We start from the raw sequence: 23,821 nt of genomic DNA, 5'->3' as shown, positions 1-23,821 counted from the left end.
TTTGCTACTTGTTCCTGCCTCTGCAGAGTACACCACCACCACTTTTTGTCAGTAGTAATTAGTATTTATCCCTAGCTTATTGCTTCTTTCCCCACATCGAGGCAAATCCAAGTCTTACTTAATCTTCAATGGTGTACTTTTAAGACACCTCATTTAAAGTTATTTCTCTCTATTCATATCACAATAACGTCGATGAAGTTCTCCCATTATTTCCTGATTATTGAATCTCTTTCACTGCAACCCTCTCATCACACAAATATATTGCAAACTACTACTCCATATTAAATCGCTTATGCCTTTCACTCTTCTTGTGAACATGGTACATTTTCCTTTGAATTGCTTCATAAGCTTCACTTTCCTGGCACTGATTTCAAGGCTGCAGTAAACACCGTTCCTTCCAATTTATCCAACTTTCACAACTTTTATGGGCTGTCACCACTTTCTGTAGTCCTCCATTTATATTAAACACAATTTCTCATTTATCTTCTATAATTTACTTCATAACAATATAATGGTATTTCCTAAGCCATACAAAACCTTTCTGAGTTGATCTATAAACCTAGAGAAATATTTCACCTGAGGTGTGTACAGGAAGCTGCCACACAATCAATTACTGATTTCATTTTTTGCTAATTTATGACTGTTCTGATCTGCTTCAGGCAGTGAATGATGGGATAAGAAACTGAAGATCTATTTGGGAAAGACATAGGGATTGAACAATGGAGGGTTAATAACAATAATAATGTAACAATAGGTTGCTTTGGTCAATTAAAAATAAGTCATAGAGATGGGAAGAAAAAATAAAGGAACGGTAGTGCACTGCTTTAATACTGGCCCGCACTCTAATAAATTGCATGAGATTCCCTTGTCCACCAAATAAAGAATTATTTCTTAAAAAAAAATAAGCCATAAACCAAAACAATATTCTGCCATTTGATTAACTATTGCATTTAGAGTTATGTAGACTACTGTCGAAGCACATTCATATAAAGGAAATATTCAGCAAAATTGGTTGATTTCTTCAGAATGCTACAGCAGTCATTTAACACTGGAATTAAACATACAGTTATGGTTATTTTTTTTAACAGCAATGAATGACAAAGGCCAAGCAAACTTTTCGCCATAGAAAAGCAGAAGAAAACCCAGGAGAATAAACTGCACAAACATTTGGAAATGCGAAGATTCTAATTTCTTTGAAACCTTCCAAGTTTGGAAATGCAAATATCAAGCCTTGGTGACTGAGTGTATGATTTTGCATTTATTAAATTTTTGATTAAATGCTATACAGTCACTGACTCCACTCAGTTGAAATGTAGCAGCTGCTTTGGGTATTTTTGTTTGTACTAAGCAAGTACAGAAGGCATCCATACATCAAGCTCTTCAGCCACTGTACGTTGGACTCTTATATTGTGGTGATAGTATAATAACCATCATTACTATTAGGATAGCCAGAAATTTTCATATTGGATTAATGCTGTGGTGAAAGTGAACATAGATGGTATTTTACTCAGGTAAATGTAAAATGTAAAACCAGTGACAACAGACAGGGTGATGAGTATATATCAAGAAAACTTTAGTACCTCGGCATCTACCTACACACACACACTGCACACACGCAGCTTCCTCAGGTTCCTAGAAGTTAAATAGATAAAAGGCATTACAGAAAGAAGAGATTAATATTTCTCAGCCCAGCCACCCAAGGGCAGACTTGTTTTACGTATAGGTTGGGAAATAACATGAAAGAGCTTCATGTTTGAAAACTAAGTTGATTCTTTCTTAAAAACCAAAACCAAACCCCAAGTCTACAAAAATGGAGAATCTACAGGGATGATATTCTATCCATGTGCACTGAGAGAGGAGTTCCTGATGTAAACTTCTCCTTCCTGCAAATACCACTCTTCAAGATCCACTCAGGTTTTTACAAGTTCAAAAAGTACACAAAAAAACCCCTTACAGTACTATGCTGTACTTTCATATTATTCTTTTGTGAGTCTATGAACAGGGTGTTCTGTTGTCTATATACTATCTGCTTCAGCCACCCAGCATGGGCAAATTTCATCAACAGCACTGCTGAGAAGTAAATTTTATAGCCAAGAGTTATGCAGAGATCTTTGGATAGTCAAGGCCCTTGAAGAACCACAGAAATCAAGGAGGAGTAAAAAAATATTTTGAAACAGTGCGTTCAATGTTTCCATGCTTAGTTATCCATTAGTAAATGTAAGGAATAAATAATATAGAAGTAGATTGAGCCTATTTTGTTTATCCTTATTGAGCCTGTTTTGTCGCCTACACTCACATAACTTCCGTCTCATCCCCTAAATCTGCCTAGTACAGACCCTATCTCTAGTTTTTCTCATAATCTTTGGGAATTAATAAACCCCCTAATGATGGACATTCTCTACTGAAGAGAGGAATGGATTGTATATTGCTCAGGAGAAAATTAAGAGATGCATAACTTTTTTTTTTTTTTTTCAGAATCTTTTGATAAGATTTTATTTCTGCACATTCCAGTTCTTAAGATTAACTGACAGAAACAATCAAGAACTTGAACAGAAGTCTTTAGTTGCTCAGTAATGAAACAGCATTTCCAAGCAAGAAAAGATTATCACTTCATATGGAGTCCAAGCCAGAGGAATACCTTTCTCCAAATTCAATAAACCAAGCAAAATGATTTAAGACATCAGATCTTCCAAAGGAATTCTCAGAAAAAACAAATACAAAGGAACATTTTGTAAGAGCGCAGAGGTCTAACTGCTATGTTGTCCCCTATCAAGAGGGCAAAAAATACAAAATACAGTAAATTTTATTGAGTGTGACAACCATTAAGGTAGGTTTTGCTTGTATTGAAGGACTTAAAAGTACAGGAAAAGGACCAAAAAATCCAGACCCAACAAAAGATTTGTTCAAAATAACAATTTGAGGTTGCTATATGACAAGAAGACAATATGCCAAGTATTAAAAAACAAATAATAAAAAAAAATCATTACTCAGGAGCAGCATGAAGTTAGTCAGTAAAGCTGACTTATACTACATTAATAATTGTCTCATAATTTTTATGAGCAAATAATTAAAATATCTAATTTTGTATCACAGCTTGGGAATGTACTGCAAAAAAAAGTCTTTTTTATGTTTACTCCTAAGAATGAACATTTTTTTTCTGGATAGTTATCTGAATAATATGTTAACTTGTTTTTAAGAACTCATGTTCATCAACACACGTGATGTACATGAGTGCCATATGTGACTGGTACTTACCAATGCAGACTAACACTGAAAGTGAAATAAAGAAATTATTCTAGTAATGTCATTGTGAAGTTCAGTTATGAATAACTATGAATTGGTTATCTGTTCTACTCTGTATACACATCTTTTTCACTTCAGAAGTGTTTTACTTTGTGGGGGGGAAACTTTCTGGCTTACTTTCTGATCTTGACTTGAAATACCTGTTGGTATTTGATGAAGGTACTGTGACAACAATTCACAGCTTTGTCAGTGCAGGAACGCATAACAGCAGAACTACTCTACGTTGTCAAATATACACACAAAGTCTACACAAACTAAGTGCAAGGCTGCTGTTTAATTTACTTTATAGTAGAACCCAGAGGTACCACTGAAGATCAGGCCTGTCTTTATGCCAAGCATTGAATAAACAAGGCTTGATTTAATGCTCATTGAATGCAATAGAAAAAAAGGCTCAGATAGACATGGTTTCTTTTTTTTAAGACTCTCCATCTAAAGTGAGTTAATCCCCAAGTGTATACAATTCTTATATATTTATATCCAGCTTAGAAATAACTATAAATACTAAAGTTACAAGTGACTATAAATAAATATAGGCATAAAAGTACTAATTCTTCTTAAGTTATACTTAATTGGCTGATAAATCATGGAAGAAAATAAATAATATGAAATTCCAGTGTCTTATGGATCTATTAAAAAAGGGAATTCCATTTGTAAAGGACAGGTCAAAAAAAGCAAAACAAAACCACAATTTGCCTGTAAGTTGCCCCAGGTTAATTCTTAAGTCATATGGCTCAAAGAGCTTAGTATTTTTATAGATTTCTTGATTAATTGGACTGAAATTTCAGCTTGTAAACACATGAAAAATGCAATAACTGAAACACAGTATAAAATTTTAGAGAAACCAACACATATCTAAGAGTATTCTGCCCCAGGGGAAGTGAACTGACTTAATTACATTGATTTTGGATCAGTTATAGTTACAATGGAACAGGTTTTTTTCTATCCATGCAGAGATGGTGTGAATCATTTACCTCACTGAATGAAGAAATCAGAGTTGAAAAAGGAATAAATTAGCCCTGACTACTCCTGGTTTTTTACAGAATTTTGTTTAGACTTTATTTAAATTATTTTTAAATGAGAAAATTAACAAAATAAAAACTCCAGTTCTATCACTGAACATAATTTAATGTTCTTTAAGCTTGATATTGTAAATATTTTGTTCTTAAGAGTAGGTGTGTTTAAATTAGTTTCTTTTTTACTAAAGCTAAATTCGGTACAAAACTCTCCAACTCACTGACTTACATATATAATTCTATGTGTGTGTGTATATATATATATATAATTTGTTTGAAAAGGAGGGAATAAATTAAATACTGTGATGATTCTGAATAGGTGAATTTGCATCATGTGCATTTTGTTTATATTTGCAATAGCTTTAAAGACAGCCATCACTAATTAACCTGTTGCCTAACAACAGGTAAAACAGTTATTCATTCTTAAATTTGCTTGTTTGCAGCCAATTATCCAAGCTCCTGCAAATAGCAAAGGAACTGACCCAAAAAGGAGTGAAATCCCATAAATTCCAATTAGGTAAGCAAACTACCATTTGAGATTAAGGAACTTCAATAGCTGATCTTATATAATTTACTCCAGAAGAAGGGAACAGACAATTATATTATGAGTTTTACAACCTTATAGACTAAATTAGGCTATTAAAATTGTATTAATTTACATGGGAATTTGTACATGTTTAAATATGATATTTCTTTTTCGTATATGAATTAAATATGATTTAACTGGCCAAACCAAGATTTCACTTCCACTGTAACAGTCACTGCCATGAAAAGAATGAATACCATTTTGTTGCCAACTTTGAATGTAATGAGAAAATACCCACTTTTTGCCTTACAGCAGAGAACTTGTTTTATAAGAAAGATATAGTTTCCTTTTCATACAAGATATAACAACTTTAACACAAAGTAAATCTGAGTGAAAAGGCAAACGGAATTCTTTAAAACAGTTGAAGAAATATAGAAATATTAAACGGTAATATTTACAGAATTTTTTTTTAATTTAACTACAAAAGCGAGCACAAAGCATTATTTTGTTCAGCAAGATTTTTCTGCTTTTCTGAAAAGCTAAATACATTGACCAGAAGCAGTATGTTAGAGATACTGGATACAGAGGCTAGAAAAAGGTATATCCATCCGCAATGAGAATACAAAAAATGTATGTAAGTAAATACAGAAACTTGTCTGTAACTTGTACCACGGTTCTTGAAACTCTTTCAAATCTTTGAACTTCTCCATATTCTGTTTCAGTGAACGCATCAAGGGATACTAAAACTGGAGAAATCTCTGAATAGCATCATCATCCTCAAGGCAGCCAGGTCTCTGAACAGACTCTCCTTCAGGATCCCGGCTAGAAGAGGAGGAAACAGGAGAAAACAATGCAATGATGTAGCAAAACAGTCACTAAAACCAAGACATCTAATTTTCAATGATATTTAAAAAGTCTTAATTCTACTCACCTTCTGTATTCCAATCAGATTCTTCAGCTTTCACCTGACTAGTCCTGAATAAATACATGTCTCAGTGCTTTGGGTGCTCATCAGTACTGTCTCCTCATGCAACTGTATTAATTAGGGAATGAAAAAACGGGATATGCCCCATCTATTTCTATAATGAACAAACATGTTGTTGATGGGAAGTCACAGAAATATATAACACTCTCACAGGGGAAATAAAACAAATTTCAAAGTAAAGAATTAGTATGATGCATGGATAACTCACATGCTTAGTAACATAGTGAAATAATAGTAACTATTTGTACAAAGGTATAAACCCCCAAAATCCTGAGCAGCCATAACTGGTGAAGAAGCAACTTTTAAAATTTATTCCAAGTTAGCTTGTATGAATATTTCTATTTGTAATAAATGAGAGATGTTTGAAAGATAATTTTGAATACAGTGCACACAGCTCACATGGTACGATGACAGCCTATGCAGTGTTTTAGCATATGTAGACCAGACTACGAGTAGAGTCTGACAAAACCTAAGAAGGCAGACCTGGCTAAGAGTCAGGAGTCACGCTTATTAAATTGAACTCTCAGGGGTATCATGCAATCAGAGGTCACAATCGAGGCAACAGAAGCAATGTCACGATATCAGAGAAAGGGCCAATTCAGACCTGCTCCCTGACAGGCAGTGAGGTCACGGCTTGCGGCAAATAACTGTATTAAAAGGGAATATTCTCTGCACACTTTTAGAACTGTCATCTGAACAAACAAAGCCAGGTCATTGGTAGGTTAAATCAGAACTTTTTGCCTTAGTAGCACATAGCTTCCTTTCTTTTTACATTCACTGCTAATTTCTCAATTACAACATACGCATCAGCTACTAAAGCAAATTCTCAGTAAATTTAACTTTGAAATATACGATAGTGTTTAAATTCCCCCCTTTTAAAAGCTAAATTCTGTCTTTGAAAAGAGATATCCCTCATGTCTTCATAAACTGAAAATTACTAGGCTTGCTTCATACCAGAAAACAATAAGCATGCAGGAGCTTTAGGGAAATGATTTTCAACAGTCAACTTCTTAGTAAGCCTGACAATCTGCATTTAGAAACCATTAAAAAAAATAAAGTTATTTATAATCTGCTTGTTTAATGATGATTGTGAAAGTGAAATGAAGTTCTTTCATGTGGTTATTTGGATTTCTTTATCTCACTACCTGAACTGGCTTATTTACAAGATTCTACAAATATAGCAATTTATAAAATTATAACCATGTTGGATTAGTTAACTTGCCAATAAATCTGCAAAGGAAGAACTATTCTAGACTGTCATGTAAATAAAATTTTATTGAAAAATATTATCTCCAATATGCAGCCTTTCTTAGGAATACGAGAAAACTTACATATATAAAACTGGAAAATTCAGTATTTCTACCTTTTTTTTTATACACATAAGCAAGATAAAATATTTGCAGTGCATACATCAAAACAGCACAAACCTATGAATTTCAAACAACTGTTAAAATGTTTCTGTATTGTAGATGGTAAGAATTGAACTGTCAAGTAATGAAGTTGGAAGTTGTACATTAGAGAAATAACAGCATAGAAGTTACATAGCTATCACTGCATGATTGTACGTTATTATTAGAATGACTGTTACTTGCAATTCCTTGTGAAATCACCTAAGTCCACCATACGTACTATTTTATAGATTACATGAAATTTGTAAAAGGTGAAGGACTTTGCTGTAAGAGTTAGTATTGAGCAGCATAAATTTTTAAATATTAATGTTATGCTTGAAAAATGTTGCACTTTACCAAAACATGTTATGTATTTCAACAACATTATTACTTGTAAAAAAGAGATTTAAATATGCGTTCAATATTAAACACATGAAAATGACCTTTTTGGAATGCTGTAGATCTCTGACCTCATTAATAGTATTAATTCTCCGTAACACTATAGTTCCCATTACAGAATAGGAAAAAAAGAATTCTTTTATAAGCAACTTTAACCAACTACATTTTCAAATCAATGAAAAGCTCTGAGGTGAAGGCCTTCCTTTAATTCACCTCTGAAAGTACTTAAAATATGCAGAGGCATTGCTATTAAAATGTATAGCTACAGGAAACATTTATTTAATTCTGATCTAAAATGTATCATGTTGTCCAACTGAAACAAAATTTGCGTTTATAAAATGTTTCTAAGAATACATTATATTCCTTGTTCATAGCTCCATACCAAGTGGAAATTCTTTTGCAAGATGAACATTTGTGCAATGCAACATTCATGATACTTTTATGGACATAGATTATACACTCTCTCTGGCCTAGGTTAACATACCATTTGCATATCAGTATGATTTTAATGCTTGAAATACTCACTTTGGAAAATGCTCGGAATATATTTGAAAATGCACATTTAATGACCTTCACTAGCAATTGGCTTTTTTGAAGTGTAAAAAGAGTATTGGGTAATGTTCAGTAAAAGCAAAGCAAATAAACAAACCACCCCAATATTGACTACAGTCCCCAGGCATCCAAACAGATGGCAACAAATTCAACAATTACTTTTAACTAGACGTCCTAAATCCAAGTGCTGTAACACTTTATTTTAGAGGAATTTAGCCAAACCTATTCTCCCTTACACCCTCCAACCAAATCCATTTGGATTTAACTTGTTGCTAAAATTATCTGTCTTTTGCACTCTAAGACCTGGGTCACAACCTTACTTAGGGACAGGAAATAGTTATCAGGTCACTGAATGGTCAAATGAAAAAGGATTTGAAATGCTTCGGTACTCAGGGGTCTATTCATCCAAAATGATTGCCTTATGTAGTATTAAAAGCTGTGAACGTGGAGTCAACTTGTTTACATATACATTGGCTGAGATGCAGATATCTACACTACCAAGCTTTGGAACATAAAATGTCAAGGAAAGGAGAACAGAGAGAGGTAGAATCTCAGAAGATGCAATCAAACTATCTGAACTACTGTGTTAACTTATTCAACAATAAGAAAAACTGGTTTTCAACCTCTGATGACATTTCAGATTAAATCTTATTCCCGTTGAAGTCATCACTGGGTAGTTGTTAGCAAAAAGCTATAAGACTTTTTTTTTTTATTTTCCTTATGTGCAGTTCCTTCTAGGTTCAAGATTGGTAAACTACTATGCTATGAAAGCACAGGTGATAGCTCACAGATTGTATAAAATCCAAGTTTTGGAAGTTTGTTGAAACAAACAAACACTCCCTCTAGCTCAGAGACCACATTTAAATCTGATGCACTAATAAACCACCATAAATCACAACAGTTTGCAAAACAGTAGAGACACGAACAAAGAGATAATATACAGGCAACTGAAATACGTGGCCGGAAACCTTTAACATGTGAATACGGGGATCCTAAAGATTGGAAGCACAGTGAGAATTCATAACATTAAGTTGGTATGTACCTGTGGCAAATACCTCCTGTTTGGAAACTTCAGACAAATAGAAGATATATATACATTTTTAACTGAATGTGAAAAGCGAGAGTATTACTAAAAACGTCATATGTCTAGATCATTTATAAATATTCAGACACTGAAGTACACTGAATAAATGCGCATAAATGCACATAAATGATTTTTACATATTTATTTCTACACATATACCATAATTTCAGGATTGCTTCATTCCACAAATACTGAAAAAAAGCCCTACAGTATCATTGATGGACAGGAGGCTAGAAAATTAGGCACAGATTTTATTTTTCAGTCTTATTTTATAATAAGAAACTGGGCCACTAGAACTATGTAACTGAAGCTTGAGTGCGTGCACTGTAAGGCCCCTGCAGTCTTTTACAACTTTTCAGCGTACCGCTGTTGTGAACTGGGTTTGCACTCTGCCAGCAGAGCAGCTCTGACCCATGGAGAGCACTCCTTCAGATCAACACTGCCTCAGGCTTTACTGCTTTCTCCAAGAAGTCTTACATTTCAGGCATCAAGTTGAATTTCTTCTGGAGATGATTAACCCAAACCCATGACAGATTTTTTCCAAGATATCCAACTCCTTATGTTTATTTTATCCTGGCTCTTTTTGGATGTACTGGACACAAGTAACCTACTCATTTTACATGTTAAAGGGCTGGTGGAGAGCCATTAATTCCTTAAAATGAGAAAATATTTCAATGCGAGAGTTCTGTTGTGTGAGCTCAAACTAAATAATAAGAAACAAAGCCATAGAATTCTGATTTTAAAAGATAGATCCCCTTCCACACTACAGGTTTCTGTAATGCATTTTCATCACATTTCGGGACAGATCTCACATTTGCTGGAAATGCATTATTCTGTCATTTTTGTCAGTGCTGTACTGTTTAGAAACTGCTGCTCTTACGTGGTATACAAAGTTAAACCCTGGGAGATACATAATTATTGCATTTTACTGTAAACACTCCAATTGAGCTAGTAGAATTGCAGCAAGGCCATATTTAGAATGTGGTTATTAATCCTTTTCAGATCACAGCTCAATAAAAGAGGACTTAATTTAGAAATGGATGTTTACAAACAATGCACTTCCTGGGGGTTGATGCCATTTATATTTTTCCATTGAGAATAGCTAATTTCTAAAAGACAAAAACAGCTAACACAAATTATTAGCTATAGTTTGCTGTCTTTTTAATGCTCTTAAATAGCAAACAAAAAAATATTTAAAGCACAGAGCAAGATGAATATTAGCATTCCACTCAGTACCGTCCCTTAACTCTAATGCAGATATGTAAAAGCACCAGTGATTTGAATCAATAAAGTCCATTTAATTACCACATATACTTTTTCGTCAACGTATTCATATTTCATAACACATAAAATCTAAGAAACTATGTTGATCATTATGTAACAGTATTTTAATGAGCTCACATAATTAATTCAAAGGTAAACCTAACCAACCACTTTCCAAAGTCTCTAGTTCACATTTTTAATTAGCGCTAGTAATAATAATCTATAAGAATGCTTTGCGACATTTTTCACTTGAGACTACAAGGAGTTTCATAATTGTGAACTATCAGAAATCTGGAAAACAGACGACTTTAAACAGATCCTTAATATTTATCTTCCAATCATATGACATAATCACAAGATCATTTTACCTCTTATTCTTGTTCCAATATGAAAAATAAATGTTATTTCTACTGACAATTTAAAGAGAAATGAATAAATATTTCCATAATTAAAAGCCACCTGAGAAAGCATAATCTGTGCATTATCAAATTTGTATTGGTGAAATCTGTCTTAACGTTATACCCATTATGTTTTCTCTAGTCACCAATGAGCATAAAATGACAGGAAATACCGTACCGCCAACTAGAACTGCAAGTTCCCAAACTACAGTAAACATATCTTGACAACTTAGTCCAATGCATTTTTAATATAGTTAAAATTCCTGGCAGTGGTCATTGTGCACATTCCTGGGTGAAGTCAAGTTGTATTGTTTCCACTTCTTTGCAGTGTATGGTATAGATGTGCCACCGATGGATATGCATATGACTGAAAAATAAATGTACTGGATGTGCCAAAAAATCACCTAATCTACATAATTAATTAGAACATAGCCTATGAAATTCTGAGAAACTAACTGAATCATGTCAAAATACTACTTGGATAGTTTGCTTGGACTATCAGCTAATCTACTGCATTCTTCTAACTTGCTCTACAGATTGGAATCCAGCTTCCCATTCCACTGAACAGAAGTTATTTGGATAATCCACCAAAATTGTTGAGATAAATGGATTAAAGAGGACCCCAAAAGATGTACGCTGTTCCCAAAGCGTGTAGCAAAACAATGTACTAGGCTTTGGGGCTCCTTCTTTAGTTTTGAGCTGCTATAGCGGGACAAAGCAACCCACACTGTTGGTTGGAAAAGTAGCTATCCTTTCTCTGTGTAAACGAAATTACAGACCCACAGCTGGCAGAGATGCACATTCAGCCAGGACTAATTGGAACTCGCCAAGAAAAGAGGAAGAGTCAAGGATAGACTCTTCCTTCAATCCTGACCTACTTTATCCAAAATAGTCAAGACTATTTTACATTAAATCAATGACTGAAATAGCCTCCAGGCAACAAGAGGAGAAGCAGTCATAAAGCTTTCTAAAAATATGCTTTGCTGCAAAATAGAAAATGATGAAAATTATCTGTGTTCCTTGTAATGTTTCCAAAATTTTGAGATCTTTGAAATGTCACCTTTTACAAAACACAAAACCCCCTCCAAGAACGTTCAACTAAACAGTAAGCAGGCATTTTGTTTATTAACTAACTGACACTAACTGAAACTCAACAACCGTGCTGGAAGCATAACCCTATCACACCAAAAAAAGCAGTGTAACATACATAATATCAGGAAATGTCCAGTAAAACATCAGAAGTAAAAGTACGTCAAGTCAGGCTTTCATCTGTCCAGGTTTTTGATCAGGCTATAGCTTCTCAAGAGAAGCAGTAAACACATATTTACACTTGCATATTCTGTGGTTTACTTTATAACCCACTGAAGTCAATGTCACAACATATAACTATGATACAAAAATATTATTTATTTAAATAACAGTTTTAATGAATCTGTACTATACAATGACCACCTGCATAAAATTAATTTCAAAGAAACTGAAACAGCATCCAGACAGAAAGCATTAGGATTCGAAAATACATGTTGATACTACAAATTACACCAGAGAGTAATTTTTCATAATTTACTTTCCTTTCAAAACATACAAATGAAAAAGCATAAGTACTATTCTTATTGAATTCATATACCTACTTATACTCACAGTATACGCACATATATTTGTGTGCGAATACACACGTGTATTGTATGTATATGTATTGACACATACGCATATATAGACATGGACATATACAGTAACATTTAATTACATCCCCATGGTTCCTGCCTTCACATGTTGCTTGTATTATTAAATGGTAAATTCTTGTCTGTCAGAACGTTTCCTCATGCTGTTGATGAAGCGTGTAATACAAAGGGGTTTGTCTCTGACTAACTTCTGTGTGCTATTGTGATACAAATGTGAAATGATGGTGCCCTGTGGGGATTTTTATAACATCAGTGAGTAAAGCATGATGACTCTTCTAAAATTTAATAAAAAATTATGATGTCACTCAAGTTTTGAAAATGTATTTTCCTACAGCGTTGATGTCAAATTAGAGAAATGGGATTAAAGTTATGCACAAGTTTTCAAAATTGGATACAAACATTTTGCATATCAGCTCCTCACAACTTTGGTAATAGGAAAATAGTTGAATATTGCATCAACGCTGTGTCCTCACTATGTTTAGGTATTGCTTTACAGATACTGCACAATACAACACTGTCAACATGATGCAGTAGCTTAGACGAGAAGGCGAATTATGACAGAACACAACCTTTATCCCAGAAACACACAAGCCTCAGATATCAAGCTCATTCCTTTTCACTCTTTATTTTCAGACCTCTAATTTTTTTATTCCTTTTTGTCTTATTTGTATTTTTAAACAGAAACTAAAGACACAATGAAGACGAAAGGCATTCATCGTACACGTTAACTAGATTACCTCTTAAATATTCACTACCATGATGTGTTCCAGTTTGAAAATCTAAAACTGTTCTAATTGTTTCACTTCCGAGGTCATCCCCTTTCAAAAGTAGTGATTCTGTTATTTAACAGATAACACATGTGTACTTGCTGTTAATGCTATAGTTTCTCCCCCCATTTCCCAAATTAAAGAAATAAAGCAGGAATATTTAGAATGTGTTTTTTGGTTGGCCTTTTTTTTTTTTTTTTTTTTTAAAGATTTATTTAGTAGCTTATGAAGGACATGGATTGGAGCTAAGTTTTCTACCAGAGCACTGCCTACCAGTCTGTGAAGGTAAAAGGGCTTGAATGGAGGAAGTTTATTTCCACCATGCAATGGACTGTGTTCTCTCTTGACTTAAAATACAGTGTCCACAAGATTTATGGATACAGAGTGAAAACATTCCACCTTCTTGTTACAGAAAGAACTCCCATCGCAGAACAGATCCAAAGAAATCTATTCCAGGCAAAAGAGGAAGAAATGGTCAAAAGGTGAGAGAGGGGAAACGGGAAACAAGCTTTTATGTGAGTGAGGGAAGAAATGACTGATAACACAACTCTGAAATTATCATGCAGGTGCTTCGCTTTGTAGTAGATAACATGGAAAAGCGTTACCAAATTCTAAATTTAGAAACTCTTGGTTCTGTCTGATGGTATCTCCCATACACATATATAAATGCTCTGTGCTGCACCCTGGGTTCTAATCCACAACCTAGTGTTTTCTGGCCATACCATCTGAAGTAGCAACGCCTCAGGTAGAAGGACAATTTTACATTCTGGTCAAGCAGAAGAGTATTGCTTGTCTTCTTGAAGGCTCAGCAGATTGCATGGAAGCACCCAATAAAAGATTGCTGAAAAAGCCCTCAGTTTATTTGCTGGGCAAAGGAGTACAATGGTCCTTGAAATGAAAGATAAACAAGAGTGCCACTACAGTGCTTGCCTTTTGATAGCTAATCCGCTGCAGCGCCTTCTCTTCATGTATTCAAAAAGCAATTTCAGTAATATTTAGAATGCATATATTGGCTTTCCAAAATGAAGGGAAAAGTCTCCAGGCAGGAACAGATAAACCAGTGGCAGGAAAGCTAGGCTAAACCTACACTGACTTAAGGTACTGAGCCTGGGATGAAACTTCTCGTTGACATGGCTTTGAACGTTCCCACTGCTGCTTGTAGGCTTTGGGCATCCAGTGTTTTGCAGGCAGCCTGCATGTCCTAATTCTTCAGCAGGAACAGATACAAGACATTGGGAATGCTAAGTCAGGCACAGTATACACAGACTCTCTATATTGTAGATAAATTCACGCTTGGTTCCAAGGCAAATAATTGTGCAAACATCTTTCCTCTTCAGAATTCACCAAGCATTGCTTCCAACCGAATTTGAGCATGGGCTTATGAATGTGAGGCAAATTTGGACTTTCACATAGCTAGGTTAGTTGACTGAACTGTAGATGAGGTATACTCTGATTGCACACCTGTCTCAGAAAGGTTCTAATTTCTATCCTCACTCAGTGCATGTTACTATAGTATTATTATTTTTAATTTTACTTTGTGGGGTTGGGACTAAATCAGATAGCATATGGCTATGTCTTCAAAAAAAAAAAAAAAAAAGACAGAGTTGACAACTTTCTGAGCATGCTATTGAGTTGCAAAAGGAATCAAAACAGCCTAAAAACAATGCCTCTGGAGATGCTCAGCTTCTTCCAACAAAGGTTTTTAAATAGACTTGGCCTTATTCTAATTGTACTGAAACCAAGGAGTTTTAACATGAATTTCAACAGTGAAAGAGCTACATCAGTATTTAAATGCTTTTGGAAAGCCAATTTTATACTTACATGCTGAAGATTCTTTTCTTGTCTTCTGTCAAATAGTCAGTATTTAGGGAACATTTATTTAAGTGACTTCCTACGAACATGTTATTGATCATCAGGAATTAATGGCTAGCTTGAGAAAAGGCGACGAGTGAAGAATTTGAAGTGATATTTAATTTATAAATTTTATTCTAGGGTTTCATGTTTTATACATCTGTGACATGCTTTGGTGTTTTTATGATGATTATTTTTACGATGAAGATTTAATAATAATAACAAATAAATAAATTAGGCAGCAGTTCATTATGAATTAATCTCTAGGACCCTCCCCTCCCAATGAATTGAAATTGAAATGTTTCAATGCTGTAACTTGAGATACCCAGAAACAGATAAGAACCTTAAACTCCTGCCACCTTCTTTTTGTGCATATTGTTTTACATTTCAAGGAGGCTTGCTTAAAAGACATTAGGAAATATATATGCTTATACATGCAGAGATAAAGTGAAATACTTGTTCATACCTTCAAAGTAACCAGCATTTATAGGCTGTGTCTTCCTTGGTGGTTTCAAATGGAGATGTTTATTTTCATTGTTTTTGAACAACGCCAGGCGCACAGCTGGGTCTAGACGAAAAGAACAAGTTAAAATCAAAGGTCAGACCTGGCTCATTCATTCCTTCAAGCAGTTTTTCACCTTTTAGCCACTTAATAAATGAAAATACTTTTAAAAGTAGGTTTTATATTTACAAAGGATTACACTTTCTAAAATAAAGCAATATAAACACATGTGCAACTGAGAACCAAGGTCGCTATTTTGCAGGATTTTAACACTGTTGATTTTAGCTAGCTCATCTCCAAATTAAAAATAAATTCTAAAGCATATACTTGCAGAAAATATTTTAAAAAATCTGGGTTTAAAGCTTGAATTTAAAGCAGAAATATTAACAGAATATATGTCAGCACTGTTTCTAAAATTTTGCTTCAGAATTATTCAGCAGTCTAAATCAAGTCATTTATACCTAAAAAAATTTAAGAGAAGGCAGTTTATTTTTGAGGCTAGACTCGCAGATGATAAGCTAACCTTCTTCCATGTCCCATCCTTACTGAAGTAAAAAATACTCTAAAAGGCTATAGACCCGGCTATATGCCACACTATGAAATACTGATTAGTTTCATAACTGTTATTTCGAAAACTTTGCAGAGAAGCAAAGATGAACACAGAACTATCTATAAATCTAGATAATACATGTTCCTAGACTGGAAAAAACGGTTTAATTAACAAACTAACTAAAACCAATTAATTTTATTAAAAAATAATTAATTAAAATTAGCTAAACTAATGGAAAACCATACAAGTCAGGAAAGGTGATTTTTATGCATTATCTCTTATATGAAGGAAGAATTGTTTGCTTGACACGGGAGGCAAGTAGGAGTTTAAGCGAAACAGCGGGTTAGAAAGAAGGTGAAAATCCCATGCACAGTGCAGAATAAACCAGTCAGTTATTAAGGAAAAAAAAAAAAAGCAACTATATAAATACAAGCAAAAGTATATAGGATTTTGTAGGTATGACACTGAACATGATAACACGAGTAACAGAAAGCCAAAGGAAAAATCAAAGAAATATGTTTCACATGGTTAAAAGAATAAGAAAATAGCATAGGCAGACAAATACTCTGTCAGGAACATCTGAGACATTAATAAGACAGAAGAGGTTTGTCTGCAAAGGTGACTACAAACTGTTCAGAAAATAGTAGAAATTAATAAAAATAAAGAGGGAAAACAGCAACAGAACTTAGCAAGAAAGTAGATATGGCAAAGAAAGGATCTGAATTTTCACAAAGAATGCAAGTGTAGCAAAAATGAATGTGTGAGACACTGCCAGAACAGATAGAGCAGGAAAACAGAGGCGATGGAAAGACTCAATGAGCATTCAGCCAGAATAAATTTACATGACTAATTATGTCTGATGCTTTATTTTGAGCTTGTTACATGACCTTGTTGGTGTTTATTGAGAGAGTTTATAAGAACGTCTATAATACTACAGTAAAGTAAGTAGCTTTTTTTTTTTGTTTCCTTATTTATGGAAATAAAGGATCAGAATGGCCTATTAGGTCAGTGGGCAATTTCTTACAAAGTTTAACAGCAATTTATAAAATTGGTTTTGACTAGAACTCTATATTTGCAGCAGACATTTCAGTTACAAACTAATAGAACATAAAGATATCCTAAGAGCTCCACTTTTTCTCAGAGAATGCTCTCTTGACACAAGCAAGACAATGCAGACGTACTGTATCTTTGCTTTATAAGCCCAGAGAAGATCTCTAATGGGGTGCGGATACTTTAAGAGATAACACATTGACAAAACAGGTCAAAATGTTATGGTATTCTTGGTCAGCCCACACTCCAGCAGCATTTGGTTGACAGAATGTTCTTAATGGTGCTAACCTCTCACAAAGCAGCAAACTTGACGAACGAAGGAATCGTGGAAAACAGGGATGGAAGTAATTTAGGCCATGCCTTCTTCTCCAGGCAGAATCAGCAACACCTTACACTTTGTTATCTCAAATTGTCTAGAAGAACCTTTCTCATCTTGTTGTATGATGAATATAGCTTCCAGATTAACCCAGAGAATGTCAGATTTAAAGCCGTTTTAATCCATTTTTACTAACTAAAGCGTAAATTCAATGAAACAACACAAGAAGCACAATGATTAGATCCGTTAGTTTTAAAGGTAGATTATTAGAATGATTCCAATAATGGGACCACTTTATTCACAAACTGGATTACCAGGTTTGTAAATATTTTCACTTTGCACAGACAGATGAAGTAGGCCTGTTTTGGCATGCCTCCCAACTCAAAAATAAATTTGTAGCAACTTAGTGTTCTTCAGGGTAGCAAATGTCTGGGCAGTGGATCACAGTAAGATTTGTGATAAAAATATCTTGAAACAGTAATACATTATATTTTAAAAGTCCTCTCTGAAATTTTAAGTAACAGAAGTTATAAAAAATATTGTAAGTAAAGTATGAATTACTATTGTGTTTTCTATACTTGGAAGATACATAGCCTTACGAGTACTATACGCAGATAAAAATGTACAGAATACACTTTTTTGTAAGTATATTTTTTCCAACGTCCAGCATACAGTATTGATGAAAAGACTTCTAACCTCTTCTAGCTTTATGCTAGTTACAAAACCAGTATCTTTCATCAACAGAAGACCAAAGAAAAAGTGACAAAATTGATTAAAACCTCTTAAGACAAAATGCAATTGAGGATTTCCAAACTATTTTTGATTAACTTAAAATAACTCCTGAAACAGCAGTTTTTTTCCTATATGGGTCTATTGAAATTGTTCCAAAATGTTTTAAAAATGTCATCTTTCCTTAATCCAGCCTCCCACCCTATTCTACGAAAACTCCAACCAGTCCAAAGTTAAACTATACCAAAGACTTGTGGGTGAAGTCACATGAAATTGTAAGTGTCAACCTAGAGTTTTCAAACATTTATTTGTGCACAAGGATATCAGCAGTAAAGAAGGTCCATGAACTGGGAAGAGAGGGAAATGATGGAAATTGTTCTTCTAAGAGATTTCTATCAGAAGATTTATCTTTGAGTCTTTGCAAAATAATTTAAATAATCTACAGGGATTTAACACAGTGCCAGACTACTTGAATTTGTACCTACCTGGATCACCTCAACCATTGCCTACAGCTCTTTTGTTATTAAAAATGAGTTCTTTTCTTTATCTAGTCCCAAATGTAGGCAATATTACATAGATTACTTTATAATACTAGTGCTTTTCAGTCTCTGAGTGAGCTAGGGAAATGAACCGCATGTATGCTTTGATGACAAGCAATCAAATGTTTTAGATTTCACACAGAGAACTGTGAAAGAGTCCAATAGTTCAAAATCATACAAATATCTTCCTGGATTCTGGCATACTCATTTAAATGTGGCTTATTAGATGATGATCTGTGCTGGCAATCTAGGAACCAGGGAGGTAATTTAATGCACATTGCTTGGCTGACTCCAAATATAGAAGATAAGTTGGACAAATACAAGAAATGTTATAGAAACAATATGGAAGGAATAGTTACTGCCTAATCTGGCACTACATTTGCTAAACAACTTCTTGATAATATGTGAAACTGAAAAAATTAAATGTTTGTCATTCATTTTTGTTGTGCAATATCTGTAATTAGAAAAACATAAACATATCTGTGCTAACTTTAAAGAGCTGCTAAATCAAAGTAGCACAAAGTGACAGATGCTTATCTATAAGATAATTCAATTTGTAAATCCATTTGGAAGAAAGACCACATTTTGTTCCATAATTGAAGAGCAATTAGAACTCCAACTCATCCATGGTTGGAGTCCCCAGATGATACTGCTGCATAGAATATACAATACCAAAAGTAGCTTTCTTTCTGCTACTAAGAAAATATAGATTAGTGGTCATTTATGTAATGTGTAACAAGGAATAATAATATCCCCCAGATTTTTATTCTGACTGTTGTTAATTCAACAAATCAATGTTGTATAGTGAGATCATCTGGTTTGGGGTTGTGGGTTTTGAGGGGATTGTTGTTTTTTTTTTTTTTTTTTTTTTTTTTTTTTTTAATTAGTATTGCATTGCTGTCTTGAATTCTAAACTAGAACTGAAAAATATTTGCTGATCTCTCTGAATTATCTTTATCATTGTGTTCTGGTTCTAGGAGTCAAGGCCCACTCACGCTGCTTTTTATCTTTTTTTTTTTCCTGTCTATGTGGCAGCAAAAATTACCAGCTCATGCTCTCAGTCACTGACAAGTGAGTTTTCCTTTGGAGAGAAAATGGTTAAACGAGAAGTAATACAGCAGTGGAGGAAAGACAAGCTGAAAGCAAGACAAGGCTTCCAGCCATCTTAAAAGAAAAAGAAGTTGACTTTTAGAGGCTAATATAAAATCCACAGAAGCAAGAAAATTCAAAGCTAAGCAAGTTGTACTGCTGTGCCAAGACATCTTTAGGAATCTAGGATTCTTACGAGTCATAGACGCTTAATTTTTAAGCACAGTGAGGTGCATTAATGTCTGCTGTATTTAGATTTTTAATTAGAATTTCTATAGAATTTTATACACCCATGATAAACGGGAATATTTCTGACATTATGCCAGTTTTACTTGGCTGCAAAATTTCTGGTTTCTTGACCACAATTTTTGTATTATCTTACTGTAGAGTAAAAATAGTTGAAGCAGACACAGCCTACATTTGGTATCGTTAAAATACAGGCCACAACTTTATTTAACTACATAAACAAGCACACATAACTGTAGTGGATTAGGGCATAACAGGCCTTAAGGCCATTAGTTGGTGGGACTGGCCTACTGCAATATAAGCATTGCCTGAATCACTCCCTATTATAAGGTTATGCTACTTTAAGCTCTTCCTTGTAATACAAACCACAGGATTCAGTGCACTTGCTAGTATTTTCCATATTTTTCTCACTACTGAGAAGGTACGTGGCCAGACATATGAGGTAAGATACTTCTCAATTACTTCTACATATCTACATTTTAACTGTACTTCAGCCAGTCACTCTAGGTTTTTTTGTCTAGGAGGTGGAGAACTGTAAGTTTTTTTACAGTGAGACTCAAGTAGCCTGTTTTTCAATTCTGTTTTAGGAGGAAATTAATAGCATTTAAGGTGGCTATTTCTTTCCATAAAGGAATGCAGATGACTAGCTGAGATGTGGCCTTCTATAATTAATCAAATGAACTTCATCACTGTTGCATGAGGAGAAGACAAATGCTTTAGATGGAAAATGAAAAAGAATAAATTCCCACACCTGAGGATGTTAAGAATCAAAGCTCTCCATGACCGTCCAGTCCAAGTTCCAATCCAGCAGACAAGGTCTTGACTATATTAAAGAGGAACTCAAAACTGTCTGAATGGAGGCTGATTTAATACTTTGCATTTGTGGACCACAGGCCTAAGGTAAAGGAGTTTGATGGCACATAGAGGCAGACAGCATACTCCGACAGGCCATTTGTTCCTACGAATCCACCGCTACCTTAGCTTTACCTGCAACTGATAAGGTCATTACAATGGAAGAGCTCAATAAGCACATAAAAGATGTTTGGGAGGATGCTGAAATCTCAGGATAAATCTATCAGCTTATTTGTTAATAGCTTACAATTTATTCGTATCTAGAACCTTTAAATATTGTTGCTGCTTTGCTTTTTGACAGAACTTAAAAGTTTTGCTTTTAAGTCAGACGTAGTAATAAATGGATACAACATGGAAAATTGCTTTTTTATACCTTATAATTTACACTTTTAAGTGGATGGTGGCTACTTATTTTCTAGTGGGTATCCCTAACCAAACTATTTTATTGTAGTTAGCATACCTTCAACTGTCTTAAATCAGAAAGCTAAAAAGGAAACAGTAATTATAACACTGAGGACCTGGAAATTCAAAAGAAAGAACAGAAACAATAATACTAAAATTAAATCCTACAAGATTTCATATGTAGCTTCAGTAAGTACTAGATAGATGAAGCTCATTTCAGAGGAGATGAAGGTGACAGAATGCTAATTTCTATGGAACCATTAAAAGACAATGTTGACATCTACTTATTCAGCTGAATTTCCATCTACTTTTAAATATTAGAAGGAATAAAGTCTGTAATGGAATTCCTGCTTAGATAGGGTTAAACTCACAGCAATGGCCTAAGATTGTGAACTCTCTCTCTCTCTCTCTCTCTAGTTATACTGGAATTGCTGTAAGTATTCTACCATGAGCTGTACCACATAGAGATCCAAGAAAGATACTGGCAGCTTAATGGATCTGGTTACACTTTCCTGACCTGGAGCGGGCTAGCCTCAGGATAAGGTATATCTCCTCTAATTTAAATGCTGTGAAGTCCCTCTGTTCAATCAGACTCTCAACAAGATCCTGACTTGCTCTCACCACTTCAGAGGAGGTAGCTGATGTAAAACATAATTATATACACAGAGATTCTTCTCACATAGGGAATATTCCACCGGGATCATTTTTTAGTGCAACAGCTGAGTTTTAGTCTATTTGGTCTTTACTGACCAAGGAAGGACTGACTTTGTCAGGATGCTGTATGAGAAAGAATAGGTGGTTTGATAATCTTTGTACTGAAAAGGGATTGAGCGTGCACTATTTTCAGTAATATTTCTTGGTTCTGGAAATTATGCTTTCTGTTTATCTGAAAAAAAAAGAACATGATTTTAATGACCGCTAGAGAACTCTATACAGGAAAATTATATATATATAGGATATTTTTGTGCTTGATGTAATAGAAAGACAAAAAATTCCTATATGAGGTAGTGTCAAGAAGAGAAAATTTGAACCTATAAAAATATTGTGCAAATGTTTTGTTAATTTTTTCAACACGAGTAATATACTTGGAGGATATTCCAAGTGATACACTAAAAAGCTCAACACACATATACCATATTGAATAATCTGAACAAAGTGAATATAAAAATATTAAAAAAAATCCATTAGAACTACAACAAAAATAGGATAGCAAATCTGATATGCTCAATCAGACGTTTATGACTGGATCAATTACTACTAACATAAACCAGAAAGCATATGGAGAAAAGATGATATAAACTAGTAAGTTCTATTTATTGAAAAATGATACAGAGGCCACCAAACGGAACACATGTAAAAAAGTCAGCTGCATGCCAGATATTTACTAAGGTTGGTTTTTTTAGGTAACATGGTAGGGCATCATGGGAAGCTATCAAGATTTAAAATACAATTACTTTAACCTCTTACCCATTTTTTCTCCTTCACATAAAAATAAAGCATAGTTTGTTGATTACATGCCACTCACTCTTTTTTTTTTTTTTTTTTTTTTTTTTAACTAAAGATCTTTTTTGTCATATTCAGTTTTAGGCATGATATTTAAATTAGAAAAAAATTATACAGAGAAACATTTTTCTTAACTTTATCTGTAGGCTGAATTTTTTCCCTTCCAAAAGCAAAATGTCTTTCAGTATTTTCAACACTTAATACAGAAGAGATTTGCAACGTTATACAAGTTAACTGTAGTTTGTGGTACAATAAAAAAAAATTAAATGTAAACAAAGGTACACTTTACAAAGACCACTTAGAGTTAGGTTCTATTGTCAACCAGACTCTTACACATTTGCTCGTTTCTTATATCAGCAGTATTTTATTAATATTTTTATTAACATATTCCATTAATATTTGTATTAGCATACTGTCCTAACAGTTGACGATTCTAAGAAAGGTTCATTGACATAAGAGGTATCTGAGAAGAACCAGAAGGCAATTAAAGAGAAGCCGGATAAGCATTATCTATTTCCACAGTGAATATTTAATAGAAAAAATATGATTTCATTTCATATGTATCAAACTGTCATTTTCATAAATATTTCTTGTGTGAGTAATTATAACCCAAGATTCCCCCAAAAGAAAAATATAAGCACAAAATGCAGAAATATAAATTCCACATCAAGAAAAAAGGATACATCAACAAAAAGAAAAAAAATTTCTGTTTAACATTAGCTGTCAAATATTCAACTTCAGAATCCAGTAGAATGCTTTTTAGAATCTGAATATTTTGTCACTGGAACAAATTGATTTCTTTACGGAGATTTAAACTGAGTTGTTTTTCCTG

The 23,821-nt window shown here is 34.0% G+C and overlaps 1 protein-coding gene across 1 annotated transcript in view; it reads right to left on the bottom strand.

The window, feature by feature from the left end:
- The window catches only part of LRRIQ1 (leucine rich repeats and IQ motif containing 1), a gene marked incomplete at both ends in the record, with an annotated part of 110,640 nt that overhangs the window by 27,815 nt on the left and 59,004 nt on the right, over nucleotides 1–23,821 (bottom strand). Inside the window, one exon of the mRNA XM_082497432.1 lies at nucleotides 15,678–15,779. Coding sequence (XP_082353558.1) covers nucleotides 15,678–15,779 — 102 coding nt within the window. The remainder of the gene's footprint in view (nucleotides 1–15,677; nucleotides 15,780–23,821) is intronic.

This window comes from Vanellus vanellus (genome assembly GCF_965231255.1).
Source record: "Vanellus vanellus genome assembly, chromosome: 1".
NCBI classification, from domain to species: Eukaryota; Metazoa; Chordata; class Aves; order Charadriiformes; family Charadriidae; genus Vanellus; species Vanellus vanellus.
This window is presented reverse-complemented; position numbering and strand designations above follow the sequence as displayed.